At 35.0% G+C, this 21,746-nt stretch overlaps 1 protein-coding gene across 4 annotated transcripts in view; it reads right to left on the reverse strand.

Moving 5' to 3' along the window:
* Positions 1–3,409: 3,409 nt before the first annotated feature.
* Positions 3,410–21,746, reverse strand: part of LOC124634994 (collagen alpha-1(XVIII) chain-like) — a 108,032-nt gene continuing 89,695 nt past the window's right edge. The window contains exons 4-26 of one of the 4 annotated variants that reach the window (XM_047170722.1): positions 16,457–16,525; positions 15,615–15,635; positions 14,705–14,750; positions 13,392–13,723; positions 13,194–13,259; positions 12,987–13,109; positions 12,673–12,862; positions 12,302–12,453; positions 12,096–12,213; positions 11,862–11,936; positions 11,175–11,236; positions 10,851–11,030; positions 10,518–10,652; positions 10,259–10,345; positions 9,968–10,175; positions 9,737–9,816; positions 9,303–9,395; positions 8,746–8,967; positions 8,258–8,415; positions 5,336–5,515; positions 4,706–4,855; positions 4,276–4,365; positions 3,410–4,179 (exon numbers count right to left, since the gene is read on the reverse strand). In XM_047170722.1, coding sequence (XP_047026678.1) covers positions 4,143–4,179; positions 4,276–4,365; positions 4,706–4,855; positions 5,336–5,515; positions 8,258–8,415; positions 8,746–8,967; positions 9,303–9,395; positions 9,737–9,816; positions 9,968–10,175; positions 10,259–10,345; positions 10,518–10,652; positions 10,851–11,030; positions 11,175–11,236; positions 11,862–11,936; positions 12,096–12,213; positions 12,302–12,453; positions 12,673–12,862; positions 12,987–13,109; positions 13,194–13,259; positions 13,392–13,723; positions 14,705–14,750; positions 15,615–15,635; positions 16,457–16,525 — 2,874 coding nt within the window. In that variant the 3' untranslated portion in view covers positions 3,410–4,142. Of the gene's footprint in view, positions 4,180–4,275; positions 4,366–4,705; positions 4,856–5,335; positions 5,516–8,257; positions 8,416–8,745; positions 8,968–9,302; positions 9,396–9,736; positions 9,817–9,967; positions 10,176–10,258; positions 10,346–10,517; positions 10,653–10,850; positions 11,031–11,174; positions 11,237–11,861; positions 11,937–12,095; positions 12,214–12,301; positions 12,461–12,667; positions 12,863–12,986; positions 13,110–13,193; positions 13,260–13,391; positions 13,724–14,704; positions 14,751–15,614; positions 15,636–16,349; positions 16,371–16,456; positions 16,526–21,746 lie in introns of all 4 variants that reach the window. The other 3 variants (XM_047170720.1, XM_047170721.1, XM_047170724.1) reach the window with 3 other exon arrangements.

Consider the following 21,746-nt stretch of genomic DNA (forward strand, 5'->3'; position numbering starts at 1 on the left):
TTTGGTATAAATTTCAATTTGGTACCTTTATTCGTTCGTGAGAAATAAGGTAGTAAGTTTCATTTTATAAAAATATTTTTTTTATATTATATAACAAAAAAAATGAGATTTTCGCAATTTTTCCTATATTTGCATTATATAACAATGCTTCATGCCAAATTTCAAGATTCTGAGTTTACGGGAAGTACCCTGTAGGTTTTGATTCCTTTGCGAGTGTCGAGAATTTGTTGAAAATATCGACATAATCGGTTGTATCTTTTGATTGGCTTGGCTTAGAAGCTTGATATTTTCACAGCCTAAAGGGACAATAGACCCGAGTATTTCATGTGAATTTCAGCTTGATACGTCCACGCGTTCTTAAGATAAAGGGTCTTGACAGACAGACAGACAGACAGACAGACAGACAGACAGACAGACAGACAGACGGACAACAAAGTGATCCTATAAGGGTTCCGTTTTTTCCTTTCGAGGTACGGAACCCTAAAAACTTTTTGGCTCGAGTCGAGAGCTGTATTATTAATTTATATTGCGACCAACACTTGACATTAATAAAGTGCTGAAAAGTTTTTGATCGCTGCTAATAGTTTTTAGCGGCATCTAGCGTTTAATTAGAGTAACTGCTCTCCGTGCTGTGTTTAGGAACAGTTTTAAGTAATTAGTATGAATAAATAAGTGGTTGTTTTAAAGAGTTTTATTTACATTTTAAGGGAAATACTGTGTATAATATTGAATAATCTCTAAAACGTATAATGACATAATACGACGTATACACGCCGATGGGGTCGAAAAGTGCTTTAGTGGAGACCACGGACTAGCAAGCGCAGCGTAGGACGTCCACCAACAAGGTGGACAGACGACCTATTCCTCGCTAATCAAAAGTTTAAAAAATTTCCCTTTTAAATTGCAGTTTCGTCAGCAATTAATAATAATATTCACTTACCAATTGTCTATCCAAGACGCGAAACAGAGCAAGGGTGCCAACAGAACTTCAAGCCTTACATTATCACAGGAGCAGACAGTTAGCAACTTTATATTTATGTTTTGTACTGCAATAATAGAGAACTGGGGATATTGCGCTAAGGAGATTGGTGGTTGGAATACGGCCAAATCTGGGACCGCTAACCCCTACTAGGCTAGCTAAAGTCATTCTGCCTGATTTTATTGGTGAAATATTCCGAAAATGTTAGGAAAAGTCTGTTGAGTGAAGAAACTTTTATACACAGTTTTCATAATTTTTAACACAGATACCTAGTTATCATAAACATAAGTAGCAACCAGAAAATACGTATGTTTTATCAAGATTGTAACTATTTACTATTGCATTAAAGGTACTCGTAACACCCTTATGAGTCGAGCGTTACGGGTAAGCGTTGAGTAAGCGTTACGGCGAAAATGCCGAGAGAAATCGGCTAGTGTGAAATCATTCTAAGAGGGGCAAAGATTTTTGACGAGAACTGTTTTTTCTATTAAATATTTCGGAAGTTTTAGGGCTTGAAATGTTTTCTTTATATTGGCTTTGAAAAAAAGCTCATAAATATGTACCTCATGTGGTCTTTTTCTGTGACTTCACAATCTTCCTTAGCTTAGAGACTCTAAGCCGATGGCAATCTATGCATCATACAAAGTTTAACTAATAGAGAACTAGTAGTAATTCAAGGAGTGCAATCTAGTCGAAATGTGGATTTTCAGCTTCAGGAAGCATATTAACTGTTCTGTTATTTTTTACTGGCTTTTTCATTAGTTAGTGACTTGCATTATAATGTTGCTTCGAGTTAACGTCTAAAACTAATATTGTGGATTGCTAGTTCGTGTTAACCATTTACTTAGTACGGTTGCAATTTTCTGAAGGTACGCTTAATATTATTTCTTTGAAAAAGAAAGGTCTTGTTTCGCACAAAGATTGAGCATTGCCGTCCAACGTGGCTACGCTGCCAGCCTTTTAGGTACATTAACGAGTGTCAGCGATGAGGAGCAATTTTTTGGATGCTCTTCATTAGTTTTGAGAATTTCCTATACCTGTGTTACCTATACATATACAAGATTATTTTTAGTTTGATGTAAATAACTTATGTTAATAATTAAAAGAGGAGGACTGTTTTTCCAAAACTTGAAATATAGATGATATTGTTCAAAATACTTTGATGAAAGTCTGTTAGGTCGACGTAGGGTCCAACAAGAGTAAAAAAAGCACCAAAGCTTTTCGTTTATTATAAAAACAATTGACACATATAAGAAACTAATTACACAATCCATTTCAGGTGGTCGAAATTAATACGAATCTGCGCTCAACCATTTTGGCAACAAAACCTCCGTTTTCGAACATTCGTATATTCTCGTATCCGATCTAAAAATAGCAATTGGAACCAATATCAATCGTAGCATAACCTCGACGCGGTTCCTGTATGATTGGTCTGTGTTTTCATGGCGGTATATCCATTAACGAGCTGTGATAGGTGGCAGAATCGAATGTTTCGGGCCAAAAGTTTTATTGAAAATAGAAAGGGGTTTGGGAACAGTTGGGAAGGAAATTCTTCGGAATAATAGACTTTAGAAGGTGTGTGTGCAGTTGCCTTCTTAGGTATAAAATTTGTACATAAGTGACTGAGTGAAGATATGGATTTGTTTACGAAGACGGGGAAATTATTGCTGGATTTTACATGTGGACATTTTCAGTAGCAGTAAGTAGTCTCGTTTGGTGCTCCATGATCAAATAAAGTGTTTTAAGACAGACATTAGCTTAAGATAGTAACCTTTTACTATAAAGTACCTCAAAAATTCAACAGACTCCAAACAAAAACCGATCACCGGCAGACAAAAGAAGAGCGCTAACTCATAACCCAAAGATTTGTACAAACGCCTACAGCCAGCAAAACACAAAAGAACCTTTGTGCAATCGAAAAAATTTGTAAGTCCGTTTTAAAAATGAGCACCTAGCAAATTTTCAGTGGGACGGGAGGTTATTGCAATCTTGTGGTAAATGCAGCCGAGGTAACTCCGGCCAAGTCGCGTTATGCCTCTCATTCCGACCGCTCTTATTGCAAATGAGCTCTGTGGCACTTCTAGAAATGCATCGGTATGAATGTGGAAATGGCGACGGGATTGGAGACCTAATTTCGGAATGAGATTATTGTAATAACAGTTTTAAGAAAGTTCTAATGGCGGCCGTTGTCTGTTCGTTTTGGTTGCTTTTTTCCCAATTCATTTGAGTTTTTTTTTTTTAATGTTCTAGTTAGTATAGTTTGTTTGTTTACATATTTTTTAAACAAAGGCACGCGACACGTCTGAGACAAAAAAATACTTAGGGTGTACTTCTCGAATGTTCTAAGCTCATAATATAAAGTTTATTTCATTATTTATGTATTTAATTAGTCTAATGAGGGGTTTAGAACATCAATGAAACCACAGTACCTAATTAAAATTTTAACAGTTTTATTTTTGTTAATTATTTTCTTGTATAACGACGACATTATTATGGCACAGAATAAAATTAAACATAAATAATAATGACTAAAATTGGAAAAGTAATTGCTTATTTTATCGAAAGTCTAAAATTTTACGTATTTCTTTTTCATTTGATCCAAAATATTTTTGGCAAATTACTAAGCCTAAATTAGATTAGTCTAATTATTAATTTTGTGGGAAATAATAGATACATTTTTGGTGACTATGAATAGCACTTTATTTCTTTCATGAGACTTAAACAATCGCTTATCTTACCTCTGGATATAGGTGAATCATGTTTAGTCCCATCTCTGTGAAATTTCAATGAGTCTAGCAACTACGACCAATTGAGAAATCAATTAGAATTACATTCTTATTATAAGAATACTCGCTCCTTATATACTAAGTTTTCTTACAAAATCATGAAATTAAATGCTTAATTTTGTTCAAAATGCTCTCGAAATAAGATGTGCTACCTAAATCTACTATTTACAAATCGGTGAAAATACATTACAGAGAAGAATTTTAAATCTTATTTTAATTGAGTATTATTTTTTAAACAATACTTTTTGTAAGTAATTGGTGGTCTAATATTTTAACTACAAGATAAATAAGGTGATATTAATTTTGCAACCCAATCGAAGTGATCAAACAAGAATTATTGTTTTCTTACTTAAAATTAAAAGGCCTTCCTAATTTTGTCAATTAAATAAACTATGCCGCCGGCGTCGGTGACGTCTGCAAGGAAAAACAATACAAAATTAAATATTTGGCTACAAAACTTTTTAAATAAGTAAGTTTTTAACTAGTTATTTGTCAGATTATTATACTTACAGCCTCCGTCTTCGTCGAGTGCCTGTTGATATACCTCTATACGCTTCTACTTCTATACAAAGTACTATAAATTTACTATCACAGGGATATCTGAAACAAAAAAATATAATGTTACAATTACAGAAAAAAAAGTACTTTTGACATGGGTACTTAAGCACTTTCTGCAAAATTACTATGAAATTATTTACTCGCATATACAGTAACCCGAACAATGCGTGTGGTTCACGAAATATTTCGTGCAATTTAAGTTAATTCGCAATAGTTTTGTTACACTTTGTTAGTTACGTTTAAAAAATAATTAATTTGTATAATATATTGGGTCAAATAAATTAAAGTGTATATGCCATATTATATTTGAGCCCAGCTACTGCTATCTATTGCATTGGGTATATCCTGTAATGATAGTAACTAAATAAATTTCTATACTTACACTTCTTGGTTAAGTATTTTACTATTGCTTAGATGTGATGCGTGTCCGTAGTAATATTTGGACCCGCTGTGAAAGTTGTTACAATTTCTGGTCAGGTTCGCTGAACCCTGACCATTGTTCACGCTGCCATGCCAAACCGTTTTATTTGGCCTGAAATTACAACATTAAGGATCAGTTATATAATAACAATTTATTAAGATAAGTTGACACACATAAAGTTGTATTTACTTAGTCCTAAAATAATATACGCCATCAAGACAAACATTTACCCTGCATTATAGCCATATCTAATAACAGAAATAATTAAGGAAATGTTATGTTTGTGTTTGATATTTAATAGACCCAAGATACAGGAACACCAGGGTCATCATTATCCCAGAAAGGAGTTTAAAATAGTCTCGAGTTGATCATTGAGCTCTATTAGAGCCAACACAAGTTTTTTTTCTTAGCCCATACTGTCCTACTACTGGGCAAAAGCCTCCCCATTTTGTCTCTACACCTCTCGATCCTTCTATTGTTCCCACCAATCAAAAGGGTTGTAGGCGAAAAGGTCGTCTTGCCATTTTTAACACGCTTATTTCATTTGTCACTCCACCAACATAAGTAAACAGGTAAAATGATAAAACATACCAATTAGAATCTATTAAAACACTCTTCCAATTGAAGCTGTATATTGCTGATAGATTATCGAATTCTGCTCCACTACCGTCGAAAATACTCTCCCAAGATTTAAACAGCAGGTATTCGTTCAGGTTAACCACTGGCACTTTCCAATCCGCTTTGCTAACTAAGCTTTTGAGGTTTTGGTCACTGTGGAAGATTGGTTAACGTTAATTTTACGATGACTTAAGTATATATGTTATGGACCAAGTGATAAATTGAGCAGTATACATAATGCCCGGTCATTATGAAAAATGCCCAATATGAGAGTGCAATTTGATAATAATTATTCAAATAATAAAATTGACCGGGCACTATACATATTGCCCGTGACCTTTTGGGCAAAGTAATACAAGCAAAGTAATAACATATTTATATTCAATTTTTTATTGTTATTGCCATTTAATTTAAAATAAACTAAATATTCATCATCATCATCCTCCGAGCCTTTTCCCAATCATGTTGGGGTCGGCTTCCAGTCTAACCGGATTCAGCTGAGTACCAGTGCTTTACAAGAAGCGACTGCCTATCTGACCTCCTCAACCCAGTAACCCGGGCAACCCGGTACCCCTTGGTTAGACTGGTGTCAGACTTACTGGCTTCTGACTACCCGTAACGACTGCCAAGGATGTTCACTGACAGCCGGGACCTACAGTTTAACGTGCCATCCCAAACACAGTCAATGGTGTCTAAGATATACTTAGAAAGTACATACAAACTTAGAAAAGTTGCATTGGTACTTGCCTGACCTGGGATCGAACCCGCGCCCTCATACTTGAGAGGTTGGTCCTTTACCCATTAGGCCACCACGACTTTTTTTCAAAAAAAAATAAACTAAATATTAAACTATTTAAATAATCAGCCTCATGATTTGGATTAATTATGAAGGACTTCTGCCTTAAAAATCCACTAGTTTTTGCATTTAAAAGTTAAGGAAAGTCATATTTAAAGGGTGCTTATTAAACAGGCTCCTTATTAATATAATTATTCGCCCCGAATAATGTATGTTGCCTTCTTAATTACTAAGTCAGCCACAATTAACGAGCATCTAAATAATACTATCTCAGCCACTCGTTATCTTCTAAGTAAACCACAATAAATACAACTCCGCATGATGGTTATTTTTTAGCATCTAAATTTGTAGCATGCATTCTAACAGTAAACTTCTAAAATACTATTAAATGACATCATAAAATTTATTAATTTAGCTTCTAATTTTTAACTCAGTACGTTTAAAATGTAAGCAAGCAACATGCAGCAAGCATGGCTTCTGTCACGGCTCCGGTGCTGCGGGGCTCCGGCGGTCCCATGCGAGCTTATCGTCGCAGATGGTTTTCACGCTCTCAAAACTAACTGCGCCTCAGCTCGCATGCCGCCTCGCCCCTCCACACTTACGCGGTTTTGAATTGCACTCTAGGGGTAGGACAGACAAGACTACGTGGAGTCGGTTTTGCAGCGATACGTTTTCGTCACATCATCCTCCGAGCCTTTTTCCCAAACTATGTTGGGGTCGGCTTCCAGTCTAACCGGATGTAGCTGAGTACCAGTGCTTTACAAGGAGCGACTGCCTATCTGACCTCCTCAACCCAGTTACCCGGGCAACCGTTACGTGGGATACGTTTTCGTCACTAACTTCAATTTTTTGCTTTATTATCAAATTGCCCAACTGTCATGTAGCAATATAATAATGCCCGTGCAATATGATAAATAATGAAGTTAAGATAGTTATTAATCACTTGGCCCGATAAAGCTAGACATTATTCATGATGCTCGGGCATTATTTATAATGCCCGAATTAATCACATGGTCCATAACATATACAACATGTAACGTAATTAACGCACACCCTCAAACACGCCAATTAGAACATTATGTTATAATCATAATACATACACTGAATGTTTAATTTAACATGTATATGCATTGTTATTTACTAAATTAGTTATACCAATTCTTGGAGAACTTTTTGGTCATACTACTACGCACGCAAATATCGCGCCCCCCGCTGCTCGACTCGACACAACATAACGAAACTACGAAAAAAGCCGACAATACACGAAGTCTTATGACTTTGAGCTACGGTCTATTTGAATTTGTTTTGAGGGTACAGGGTTAATATGACAATAATTTCCGTAGTTTTAATTATTTTTGGGATAAAAAATTACCTATATTAAAAATGATATAAATCGATTCAGTAAACGATTCTGAACAAACTAATTTCAGGATGTGCGTTAATTAAGTTACATGTTGTATACTAATATTATAAAGCTGAAGAGTTTGTTTGTATGTTTGAACGCGCTAATCTCAGGAACTACTGGTCCGATTTGAAATTTTCTTTCAGTGTTAGATAGCCTATTTATCGAGGAAGGCTCTAGTCTACTTTTCCTTTTTGGGAAGTAGTTCCCACGGGATGCGGGTGAAACCGCTGGCAGAAGCTAGTGTACATATATGACCTGTATTATAATGGCTGTAGAAGATTTAAGAACCTTATTATCGCCTGTTTTGACCCACTAAAGGAAACAGGTTTCTTCTCATCCAGAGAAAAAAGGGTTAATCACCAAGATTGCTTAAGATGGATTCGCAATTTCAGACATAAAAGAACATGATTAAAAAATAACTATTTTCTTTTTTTATTTTGAAGTTTATTTTGTGAACGCTTGAAGAAGTTTGTATATTGATCATCACAGATGTGGTGAGTAAATAAAGTTACGATATATATGGCCTTACTACAAAAACTTTAACAACTGTTTTACACTTGTCTAAAAAAAATGTGGCTCCAAAATGAACCTTATGTCAACGTCATAATTTGACATTTTTTTAGACAAGTCTTAAACTGACGTTAAAAAGTTTTTGTGGTAAGACGGTTTTGTGTCTAAGTTCTGCATTACTAACCTTGAAGCCAAGAATGCTCTGAAGGTTGCATTATGACTGAATAAGATTCCTTGTTCATAACAAAGCTGGTCGGCAGCTTCCCGCCCTTCTTTCTTGTTATTACGTTTATTGTAGGATATCTTTCCTGAATAAGGCTCATTTAGTGCCGCCAGTCGGATCTGAAATTGAAACAAGTAAATGCTTATTGACGTACACGTGAATTTTTATAGACACACACAATAACAACTCTTAAAATAGCATGCATACATGTCTAAATAAAAATAAAGTAAAATATGGCAATGAAAGATTCGGTCTTAAGAAGAGTAATATTTAGAGTCTAATACTTGATGTTAATGTTCGCACAACCATTCATCATCATACCTATTTATGAGCCCGATCAAACTATCGACCAACTAAAAGTTTGCAGTGGGTTGAAGAGCATCAGGCTCCTTAATGTTATTCTATTCAGTTTGCCACATATACTTTGAAAAATAAAAGTAGATACTTACAAACTTTTTAACATGCTTCTTTCGAGGTGGCTTATGAATTTTACTTTCTGGAGGTAGTCTGTACGGGGCGGTTGGTGATGGCAATGGTTTGTATGTGGTAGTAGGGTACGATGAAGGTGATACGTGTGTACCAGCCGAAGAGAGAGGCGGCAAGTACGTAGTGGTGGGTGAGTCCAATTGTAAGTTCACTGTTGGTAAACTCGTGTCCATGAATGATGACATCTGGAAAAGTTAAAATAATAAAACATTAGTTTATAACAATTTAGTAAAAATATTGATCATAATTATAGTCAAACATCATCAGTCTTTTTATCGTCCCACTGCTGGGATTGAGCGCTACGCTTGCTCAATGCAGGTTGGTGATTTCAGACTTAATAAGTCCAGATTTCCTCAAAATGTTTTCCTTTACGACATAGTATTATCATCGTATTTAAGTTCTTAGCATATTTTGGGTTTATGGAAGCATAGCTTCTGTGCATACAAACTCAAGTATGTGTGTCGTTGTAGTCGTTGAAGTGAGAAAACACTGCAAATTCAGAATCAATAAAGATATTTACCATAATATGTTTCCATCCATTTTCCACCCTGAGCAATAACAATTCTTCCTGTAAAACGTATGCTAGCGTACCCACTGAAGTTTCTTCTGTTCTCTGCAAAGGAAACGATTATGTACATATATTTACCTATTGTTTAACTTAATGGGACTGTTCAAGTACAGAAATATTTCGCTTTGAATAGTTTCTGTTTTCTTATTTTGTAAGAGTTGGTTAGGTTTGATGTTTATTCTCGTATTACGAAGTTACAATATGAAACCAATTTACTGATTGAAAAAGGTTTGCATTTTTGGGGATATCATAATTAGTTATAGTAAGACAATCTAAGCACGGAAATGGAATAACCGCAAAATTGTGATTCTTTCCACTGGTTTTATCACCAAGTCATATATACTACGTATTGAACATACATATTTAACAATGCACAAAGAAATTACCTTGATCAAAGCTCGTCTCGTTCTGTAGATAACAGTTTGGGCTGGAAAACCGTGGTCGTCATCTCCCGGATCAGCTGGAACTAGTGTTACCACATAAGTAAAAACATATATTTTCGCTTTACGGACATAATAGTTTACGTAACCACTTGTCTTATATTTTTTCATTGCTATACAAAGAACAACACACTTTATATAGTTTTACTTAGCAAGACGTATTCAAATTATCTATACCTGGATTTATAAATGAAACACCAGGTTCGCCTTTAGGTCCACGAAAAGATAAACCAGGTGGTCCCGGAGGCCCGGGTGGGCCAGGGGGTCCCATTATCGAAGCATGGGTCGAAGCTTCTGTACACGTTCCTGGTGGCCCTTGAGGCCCTATTGGTCCTTGCTTCCCAGGATCTCCTGGAAGACCTCTATCTCCTTTGTCACCTTTTAACTGTGTGAAAATATATTTTCATTAATCAGTACTTACTTATAACTTTATAAATGTTTTTTAAATATTGATTAGTAAACTGATACCTTATACAAATCAATTTTCGGAGCGCTCTCTCCTTTTTCGCCCTTTTCACCGATTGTGCCATTATATCCCGATGGTCCCATAGGTCCCTAAAAACATTTTTTTTTTATAACGATCAAGAAAATATACTAATAAGCAAGAACACTTTATTTCATGTTGAAATGAAAATTTCATCATACATGACAGTTGATCAGATCTAAATAATGTCACTACTGAAAACATTAGAACAGAAGAGTGATTATGACGTAAATTAGTTTTTACCACTGGGCCTGCTGGGCCGCGATCTCCTTTTGGTCCTCTAGGTCCTGTTGGGCCCCTCGCACCCAGTTGTCCTTTCTTTCCTGTCGGTCCATGTGCACCCCTTAATCCTGGATGACCTCTATCACCTTTTGCACCCTGCATTACATAATTATTGTGGTTATACTATTTTATGTCATGGTTGATGTTTATGTTGTACGGTAGACTGCACATCAGTGGTAACTGTCATGCACCTTAACTCAATAGTAATAAGTACGATTTTCCTATAAAACTGTTACTACTGACCTGAAGTGGACTGTACTAAACAAAAGGTTAATTGTAAAAGAGAAGGTATACCTTCAATAATGCTATTTGTGATTCAGGCACTTGACCAGCTGGGCCGGGTTCACCCCTGTCTCCTTTACGTCCAGTCTTTCCTTCAGGGCCAACTTCCCCTTTTATCCCTGGTGGACCATCTCTGCCGTCTTTTCCTGTTGGTCCTTGTAAACCTATATCTCCTTTATTCCCCTTTTCACCCTGCACAATAAATAGAAAACATACAGTTTTGCACAATGCATGTAGTATTAATATTTCAAGTAATAGGATTGGTTGATTTTGGTAATTGGCTTAAAAATCCGAAGGCTACGCGCTTCCCTGATTTCAATTAGGGTATTGAAATACCTTGTCACCTCTTTCACCTCTGTCTCCTTTGTCGCCTCTTAGTTTTTCAGCTACGGCGGCGTCTGAAATAAGTAATATAATTAGGTAGTGTTAGGACAAATATGTAGATTTACATATGTATGTCAACACCAAACTCAAAATGTGTAAGTTTGGCGTAAGGTTGACGAGTTATGTGTTTCTATGGCACCGTAGCTCTTACATAAATAAGTCAATTGATGTGATGTTTTAGATGATAGCCGATTTTAAATCTTATGTTCCAGTTTTTAGTTATGTATTATCAAAATCGATTCAGCTTTTTTAAAGTTTGTTTTTTTATTTTCTTTTAAACATTTTTACAAAATGCATCATAAAAATCCCAATCGCACAACTGTGTGTATGTTACATTTGAAATCTCAATCAAACACGCACATTCACACTGTCTCTTTATTTCTTCTAGCAATGAAAACGAACTGCAATATGAACATAACCAATACAATACAACGCCGACTCAGGATCAAAGCCAATAGAGCCGATAGTAGCAAAAAAATTTAGGGATCCAATCTACTTACGTTATTACATTTACGTGATCAGAATTTGTTTGATATTGAAATTTATTCAGGTTATCTAGTACCTATGTCTGTAGAATGGAGAGGTCTAAATAAGCAGAAAATTGTTCATGTTTGAGAAGATTTGTGTGTTTGTACTTACTCTTGGCATCTAGGAGTTCAGTTAGCGAAGCTGGTAGGCCGGCTAGACCAGGCGCGCCTTTATCTCCTCTTTCGCCTGAAACCAGGTATTAATTTAAAACAAAAATTGGTATCCGCAAAAATTATGACATGGTGTCTTTTATTTCAAGTTTTGATGACACTTAGACAATAGAATACCATACAATACTTCTACTTGTTCAGTTCATTCTAAAAAGTTTCTAGTCTATGAACTCACCCTTTTCTCCATCCCTTCCTGGTCGGCCATGTTGTCCAGATTTGCCTGGCAATCCATCTATACCTGCTTCACCAATATCACCTTTTTCACCTCGAGGACCCTGAATTCCTCTGTGTCCCTAAAATTAAAAATACATGGAGTATTTAAGATTTATTGTTTTTATACACACAGCGGACGTGAGTTCTTGTGTATTTTTTAAATCTTACCTCATCACCTTTTGGTCCTCTCTCTCCTACTTCTCCTTTAGGTCCAACCTCCCCCCGATCACCTTTTGGCCCTATAATACCAGGTGGTCCAACGGGCCCGACCTCACCCCTTTCTCCAGGTATTATGACGGTTCTTGATTTTATCTCATCTTCTGTTTCCTGTCAAAGTTACTTCTGAGATTTTTGTATGGTAATACTACACTACGAATTATAATAATATTTTATACTCATTAGCTCATATTTTAGTCCAAGAATATGAATTTAGAATACATCCAAATTGCTTGTTTGCTTGGCAAATCGTTAGAGGCCAGAAATAAATTGGTTTTTCGGATGTTGATGATAAATATAAATAAAATTAAAAATCACCATACGAATTTCACCCGGTGGTCCTCTCTCTCCTTTTGGTCCCCTTTCACCCGGAGCTCCTTTCATGCCTTCTTTTCCTGGTTCTCCTTTTTGCCCAACGGCTCCATCGCTTCCTGGTAGTCCGTCATCACCTCTCTCTCCTCTATCGCCTTTTAGACCCTCAGGGCCCCTTTTGCCTTCAGGTCCCATTTTACCCTGATACAAAATCAAACATCTTTATTATTACCCAAACATTAAATGATTATTGTATCATTTATTTTGTTGTCATGCAATAGAAAGCTGTTTTGTTTGTTAATATAGGGACATATAGTATACTTACAGTTTCACCTGGTGGGCCAGCTCTGCCATCGTAACCTGGTGGGCCTCTTTCACCAACGGGGCCTTTCATTTCAGGCATTTTAAGAAGCAGAGTTGATACAACTTCTTCAGAACATTGGCATACCTAATAAAATATCTTTAGTTAGTTTCAAGACAGTGAAGTGCGCCTATTTTAACGCAATGAAATCTAAATTTATTTCATTCTTACGCCTTTGTCTCCTTTTAATCCAAACGCGCCTTCCAAACCACGTAGTCCTTGCGGTCCAATATCGCCCTGCGAAAAGCCGTAAATTAAATATTGCCCTGGTCCTGCCCATTATAGATATGAATTGATTAAAAAACTTTATAATCTTATACCAAGTAACTGATTATGACTAGAATTACGAGTAAAAGGATGTATACTTACTTTAGGTCCAATTTCGCCTTTGTCACCTTTAGCTCCTTTTAGTCCCTGTATTCCATCCTCACCCATGTCTCCACGCAACCCATCTTTGCCACTCAAGCCTTCTATTCCCTTTTCACCGTCTATACCTTTTTGTCCCACCTCTCCTTTTTGCCCCACCTCTCCTTTCTGTCCCATTTCACCTTTTTGACCGACTTCCCCTTTTTGCCCAACCTCGCCTTTTGGTCCCACTTCACCCTTCTGGCCTAATTCCCCTTTTTGACCTACTTCACCCTTTTGTCCTACTGCTCCTTTTTGCCCCACTTCGCCCTTATCTCCTTTTTCAGGAAATATGTCTGTAATATAAAGGACAATGGGCACTTTGTATGGGATTTGGTACCCGCTCCAACAGTAACATATGATATATCATTAGAAAGGTATTTACGTGAACAATAATAAAAACTATGGGGCTTGCCTCAATTAGCTGTCCGATCCGAGTGACGATAAAAATTGAATCGACATAGCAACAAGTATGTCATCCATATAGGCAAAATCATTAAGAGGCATATGTCGTCAGTGTAATAATTTTAAACTAAGTTAATATACATCTTACATTGTTTGAGATACACTCTATTATAATCTAAAGATTGTAATAGTCTATGGAGTCTTACTACGGAAACACAATCGCCATCTGATTTGACAAAAGTTCAAAACATTTCTATTCATCTTTTTTTAAGAAGAAATTCTTCATTTTCTCAGCACCTCTTGAGGAGCAAGATTGAGTCGTAATATGTACTATGTAAACATCGTCTTCTGACTTTTCAACTTTAATTGATTGTAGATACTTAAAGACTTTCATCAAATACATAAGCTAGTTCTGCGTGAACTGCAAAGGTTTTGCACAGTCTTTATTTAAAGCAGTGGGCAGGCAAACATTCTAAGAAGGCCAAATTCCTGTTTTTTTATTACTTTACCAGTTTTTATTCAATACAGTTGGATTCAAGAACTACATCTACATTGATGATTTTTGAACATTATACATTCTATTAGTCGATGTCACGTGAAATGGACAAAGATTTGGGACTAGTCGTCATAGTAAACATTTTTTGCCTTGCCAAGACCTACGCAATGGTACTAAAATCAACACTGTTGGACAGGGTACCAAAACGCCCATCGTCCTTAAACACATGTTTTTATTAAGTTCTTGTATGTTCTGAACTTGTTGAAAATGTTAGAGATGTTCGTATTTTGCCAAACAAAGCAAAATGTATAGAGGATTTTAGTTTAGAGTGTGTAGAGGTAAGGTTTTCTAAGGTTATTCTACTAAAGTTGTTTACCTGGTATATCAGGAGGTGTCGTAGTCGGCGGTTCTGACTCTCCTAGCTGTTAAACATAATAAAAAAAACTTTTAAAAAGGAACACTAAAAAAAAAGGAAAATTAGAGGTCTTACAATATCCGTAGGGCTGTTTTCAGAAGTGAATTTAAAGATACACCGATATTTTAATATAAATAATGAAAAAGTTTATATGCTAATTATACAATTGGAACAGAACAGTTTATGAATTATTTTGTTTGCCATTTTGATGACCTTAAGGAATTCCAAAAAAATTGTAAGACCTCATAAGAAAGATTGACGGTTATTGGTTATTATTACTTCCGTACAAATGTTTAACAAGAACATTGCAATAAGCACAAAGACTAATTTAATTACAAAACTAAAAGCCGAAACAATTTGTGTTAGAATTTTGAGTTAATAGACAGACTTGGTTAATTTTCTTTTTTAAATTATTTATTCCATTATTTACATATTGGAACAAAAACAGGAATTAATGTTATCTTACTAGCTATTGAAACATTAGTAGAAAATGTGTAGGTACCTAAATCATTTTGGAGTAGACGCTTATAAATTACCTATATACAAATAATATATAGGTACTACATAACCCGTCGTCGGGGTATATTCAAAATTAAAAAAAAAAATAAGCATCGTATCAAAGCGTTCTAAATTGTAATCTACAATATTTAAAAGCCCGCTTGTATCTCAAAGTTTTTTGGGCATATTTCAAGCAAAAAATAGCTGGACAAAATTACTAAAAGCTGCACTAAATGTTGCCATCCACCTTTACATGATTTAATATTATTTAAAAACCATGCTTTGCACCTCATTCAAACACCATCTTGAAATCTAATTCAAAAACAAAATTTTTCATTCACTACAAAAAAATCAAAACAGGCAACAAACTTACTGAATCAATGTCAGACGTTATCTAGGAAAGAAATAAATTAATTTTATTTAATGAATATTACTTATTAATAATCATTATCGGTATACTATGACTTTAGATATTAATGATAGTGTGCAAAATAGATGATGACGTGAATGATTCGTGTATCACAAAATAAAAAAAAACCTGGTAATATTCTAAACCATACTTTAGTTAACACACAGTACGAACATTAATATTAAATTATTCCGATATTACCGATGAATCGTTTTAATACGCTATTTACATTAGGAGTCGGTTGTTATTTAAGGATCCTAAAAGCCAAATTTAAATAACCCCAATTTAATGAAATGCCGAAACGAAAATAAAATTTGGTAAAAGTAGTCTTGAATCTTTTTAACGCTCTGTAAATAAATATATATTTAAATATTATTTATATAAAATACAGATAAGAGTCACCGCACACTGACACCTAAATTGTCGACTGATAGTTGATACGATGATTTACAGTTTATTTTGAACATAATTGTAGACCCAATCAAACTTATTGGTCTGATATCGGCTGGATTAGGTAACCATGTAATCTAAAAAACTATCCTTTAAGCAATATTTGCAGTGTGCGGGCTCTATATTTCGAGGTTTTATACTAGCTTACGAGTTGCTTTAAAAAGATTCCAAAAGTTAGAACAACGAGTATATCCAAGAATAGCAGCAGAAAGCGACAAGAATCTAAATGAATTCAAATATAATACTAACTATCTCGAAAATACTTCTACCCTGGAACGTAAAATAAATATTAAAATGGGCATAAAATGATAAATGAAATTGAATTCAAAGTTTTTTCAAATTATTTGAATACTTACCTTATAGCAAACGTTTTTTAAAGAATCATCGTTAACGTCTGTATACAAACTTATCTCTTCTATGAGGCCCTGAAACAATAAAAATACCAAATAAATGCACGTTAACAATACCTGTTAGAAATGTAAAATCATTGAATGGCGGTTTCTGAGTACTTTTGTCTTCTGTTTGTATTTTATTTTTACAAGATGGTAAAAAAACACAAGTACTCATAATCCAGACATAAGAAATTTGTAAGTCACTTATAAATCAATCACTATTTGTGTAGTCTATGACAAAGGCCTCAGTTTAAAAATCAAGAATTCATAGGAAAATTCTCCATAAATTTTGATACATTTTGGCCTAAAAGCGAAAGTGAAATCTCACGTTAAGGATTTTTCTATGCAACGCTTGGTGTATTGTTCTGAGAAAGATTAAAAATATGATGGGAGGCCGTACGCTTTTGTGTGCGAAGGGAGGTTTTAATGAAACTGACGTGGATGGTGTTCAGTCCCCATCGACACCACTCAGACTATATGAGATTGAATACTTTTCACCGTACATTTTTTACGGTGAATTTTAAAGCTACGTGGAAGTTTTTCGGCTCGACGTTGGTGCATTATTTTTGAGGGTAATGTGAATGGTTGATATACTGGCTTTTGTTGCGTGTCTTATTTGTTTTAACAACATATGTACATGATTAAATAAAGACCATGTTTTGAGTTCACTGAAGTAGATACACGTATTGCAATCTCGAATAAGTTGCCTCATATAAATTAATTTTTGCACAAAATTGACCAATTAGAATAGTACCTTGTCATTTGCCTCTATCGATTCTTCTTTTTTTTTATTATTATTTTTGTTATGCATAGTTTGGTTTGGTTTAATTTAAGTTATTTTTAATTTGAACGTTGTGCGCACCTGTAATTAACATATTTAAGCTGGACTTATTACAATTGTAAACTTATATATGTGAAAGTATTTGTAAATAAGTTGTTGGTGTGCCTTGTAAATAAATAAATAAGTTTGTATTGAATATGTATATAGGTAGTCACTTTATAATTTCAAGCAATTTGAGTGTTAATCGTGTAAGTCTTTGTTCCATGGTTATTAATGTTAAAAACATTTCCATATAGTTCTTCTGACCACAAAATATCGTTCCTCTTACTCAAATAACACGAAAAGTCTCTACTCTAAAAATATAAGTTTGTCTTTTCAGAAAATTAAATATGGAAGGCCAACTGAAAACCAAGATGGCGAACTGTGGTGGACACTTTTCCTAAGTTTTCCATGTGATCTTATGTCAAAGTGCAATTCAACTTTAGAACCCTGTTTTTCTTGAACATTTTGAATTTTGAACTTTTCGAAGAAATTGTGTAAACGTCGCCGGTTTTCGTTTGAACGCTTGAACATTCAGTGCGGTTATACTTTTATAGGACTCTTTTATTGGCTGGGATGGAAAATATGTTTTTCTTCATATTACAATCTATTTACTACCGCAAAAGTTAAATAGGTAAATTCATTACATAGGTAGGTATATTCAGTTAGTGCAGACGATTAGAATTATAGATAGACAGCCAAGTTTCAGTCGTCCATTGAAGCCTTTGAATACAAAGCCCTATTTTATTCAAAAAAGGAAAAGATTCCCATGTGGACCCATTAATTTTATCTACGAATAATATAATATGTGGTCCCAGTTGGACGCATTTCCTCATTTTATTTTAGGCCAAGTGTGTGGTTTAAATCTAAGCCACGATTCAAAGACGCCAGTATTACCTAACTAATCAGCCGTAATAGGTAATAAGTTGCAAATATTATTACCAAGTTCACCATCAGTGACTGTTATGACTTGAGCAAGATGATTTGTGTAAAGACTTTAAGAACTTAGTTTATGTTTAGGTGGAATATCTTCATTAGTGCGTCTAATTTAGTGTGTACTTAGGTCTTCGTGTAAAATTGACTCTGGTGAATATTAAAGTAACCTAATATACTATCAAGCCGAATTTGATGATAAGATACCTATGAAAATCTGACAACTAGTCTTACAAAGGTGTTTCGGGTTGCCTGGGTAACTGTTCAGGAGATCAGATAGGCAGTGGCTTCTTGTAAAACACTGGTACTGGTACAACTGCATCTGATTAAACTTTAAGCCGATCCCAACGTAGCTTACACTCAAATGACTACGAGTATTTTCATGACTAACAACGCTTTAGATAATACTAGTAGGTTTTTCTAGTTCGTAGCACAATCACATTCATCATCATCATCATCATCATCATCAGCCTATCGCAGTCCACTGCTGGACATAGGCCTCTCCAAGTGCACGTCACTGAGATTGATTTTCAGCTTAGCTCACAATCACATTGATATCGCTAATCTTTTTGCCAGTTGATAATTATGTCAATTAGGTATATACTGTCGGTTGGAAAACCTAAGCAGAAAATCCACCAGTGTTACAACGCTGTATAATGGCAGCCATGTTTTATCAAACACGTACACACTAGGTGATAAACATAATGTTCCCAAACACCTGCACCGTTTCGCTCGAGTTAGTTGCTAACTTGATCTGATGTACCAATTGCTTGGCAAGACGAACAGTTTGACGTAATGCGTTGTTAACGTGATGATTAATTTTGTGAATATTATGGAGGCGGAATAGTACCAATATACAAGTATTTTGTAGGTGTAATAACTGAAAATGAAACAATACATTTTTCAGGGAAAAGTAGGGATCTATGTATTTCCCGCAATTAGGTAGAAATAGCTTACATGTTAATCTGATGAAGCCTAGTCTTACCAAAATCTATTCAGCCTTTTTCACAAAAAAAATAATAATAATAGACTGCCACCTTTACCATAATATAAATAGTGCCTAAGTATACATGTTTTTTAGCTTTCAGTTTAGGATAACTACTTAAACACAATAGTTTGTTAGTTAATACAATAGATGAATAATAACTCAGTCCAGGCTATTCAATCTTCAAATTCTAGCCTTAGCGACAGACTAATAGTTACACAAAACCCTTTATTTAGGCCTAAAATTAATCTTGAGCTAAGCTAAGTCTATTTTCTCAAACTAACGTACTGTGAGGCACGATAATATTTTGATAACCTTAGCAAGTACTGACTAACATTAATTTGATTTAAAGTAATAATGTATTCACAAGGTTAGGTTTTCTTAAGTAATTTGGTTATGTAAGCAAAGTTATTTCTAAACTGTTAATATACGAACATAAGTTTGTTTGAGCTTTTGATGAAGGGGTGAGCCGTTTTTAAGAAATGAAATTTGCGTAAGTTTTAGTTAAATATTTCGCACACCCAAGACAATATCTTTACCCAGATTTCAATTTATTTTATTTATTTACTTATGATAACCAACAAATCTTACACTATGTAGTTACAATGAATGTTATTACGAAATCTTAAATCTTTTGCTAAGTGTAGACTTAATTATAGGACACAGCATTCATTGTATCTACTGCCCATTAAGATAGATAGTTAGAATTATTTTATTACTATTCTCCGCAAGAGGTTTTACCTGCATCCCGTGGAAACAGCTCTGACTGAGCGCACCCGGACAAAAGAAGCCTTTATCCTTCTTCTAGAGGTATAACTGACCTATCTAAAATACCTTTTTTTTAATCAGTCCAATAGTTCCTGAGACCAGAGGCTGCGCAATTGTTCGACAGAGTTACCGTGGCCCTGATAAATAAAAGGCTTAAGAAGGAACATGCTGGGCTTTAGTCAGTAAGAGTCTAACACTCACGCTGCACCCACGTTTGAACAAACCAACTAGTAAATAAGCAGAATACATTAGCTTTCCTACCACACATCACCTTCATTACACTAACGCAGTGATGGGAACTTCGTACCAAAGTTAGCGTCATCTATACACTAATTTTATCAGTACAAACAAAACTTGCACCTCTATTTACGTAGGAACAGCCTGCGACATAGCTAAATCTGTCTAAATACATTAGGAGCGAACCACAGAGTAAGCAGAGATGAGCGAAGATGCCATAACGCAGATAGGTCAGGCGCCTACTTCTAGGGCACATACGTACGGCAATCATGCCGAAAACAATCAATTACGAGGGAACTAACGAGGTGTTCAGGCTCCTTGTGATATCTGTCAACACTTTTAGGTATTTAAAAAAATGGTCGGGTGCAAAGAATGCGTAGAAGTGCGAGTAACGTTCCTCGTCGCCCGCATTTTCTTAGGAGATTTTCGGCTATGGCACCTCCGCTAGTGATTTTGTTATCCATGAAGCAAACTCACTACGCCTCAGAACAGTTTCACCGCAGTCTGATTTCGAACGGATTCTAGCGCACCTCACTTTAGGCAAGGGATGTTACTAGGCATGGAGTCGCGAAATTTTGTGTGTACAGTTCTTCGAAATGTTATTAATTCTGACAGAATAAAGAACCGATATTTTGACATAAGCCACAAAGAATACTCGTCAAAAGTCACCACGTTTTTTTTAAATATAGCAACTGGCAATAAAACGACTGCGTTTCTATTCTACTTAAATTATCACATTTAGATACTGAAATTACGTAGGTGCGTATTTAATCTGAATAAAACAAAATCCATTTTCAAAGCAAGCCAATATTCATACAGTATTTTAATAACGGACTGATTATGTGGATCAGATAAAATTACAGTTCAAAATCATCCGCGCTAATGATCCTCAATGATAGCACATTTGATCAAATTAGTAAGTATTTAAAGCTCCATTTACATGCAAGCATTATTATAACGGCTGCAACAAAGCCCATTTATTTTAATACTAAAGTAATAAATGTCAACATTTACATGTTTTCTAACCAAAAAGCGGCCATATTTTGCGGTGATTGTAAATGACGTCAGAACACAGTTTTCGGCTTTATGTCACTCGGTGTCAGATATAAATGTCAAATGTATGTGACGAATTACTATGGTTAGTGAAAGATGGACTATAACTTATCTAAAGTATTTTTTATGGTATGTTTTATGTTTTTTTTTTGTGTGACAGCAGGAAATATAGAGTGCTTATAATGGTCGGAATGAATGTTATGTTCTTTTTATTCGAAACAAATCAACCAGGTCACACTTTTATTCATTTAGTTTCAAAAAATAAATTTTACTTCTAACATAGTCTGAAATCAACTTTTGCATAACATTCTAAGTAAGTAATACCTATAATAATAAGTTTGAAACTATGAAATTGAGTACCTTCAAAATGTAGCACAAACAAAATAAATCATTTCCAAAGCTTCCTAATTCCACGTTCTAAGGAAGCGAGATCCGTAGCAGCTGTGAAGTTATGACGT

This window comes from Helicoverpa zea, chromosome 12 (genome assembly GCF_022581195.2).
Source record: "Helicoverpa zea isolate HzStark_Cry1AcR chromosome 12, ilHelZeax1.1, whole genome shotgun sequence".
Lineage (NCBI taxonomy): Eukaryota > Metazoa > Arthropoda > Insecta > Lepidoptera > Noctuidae > Helicoverpa > Helicoverpa zea.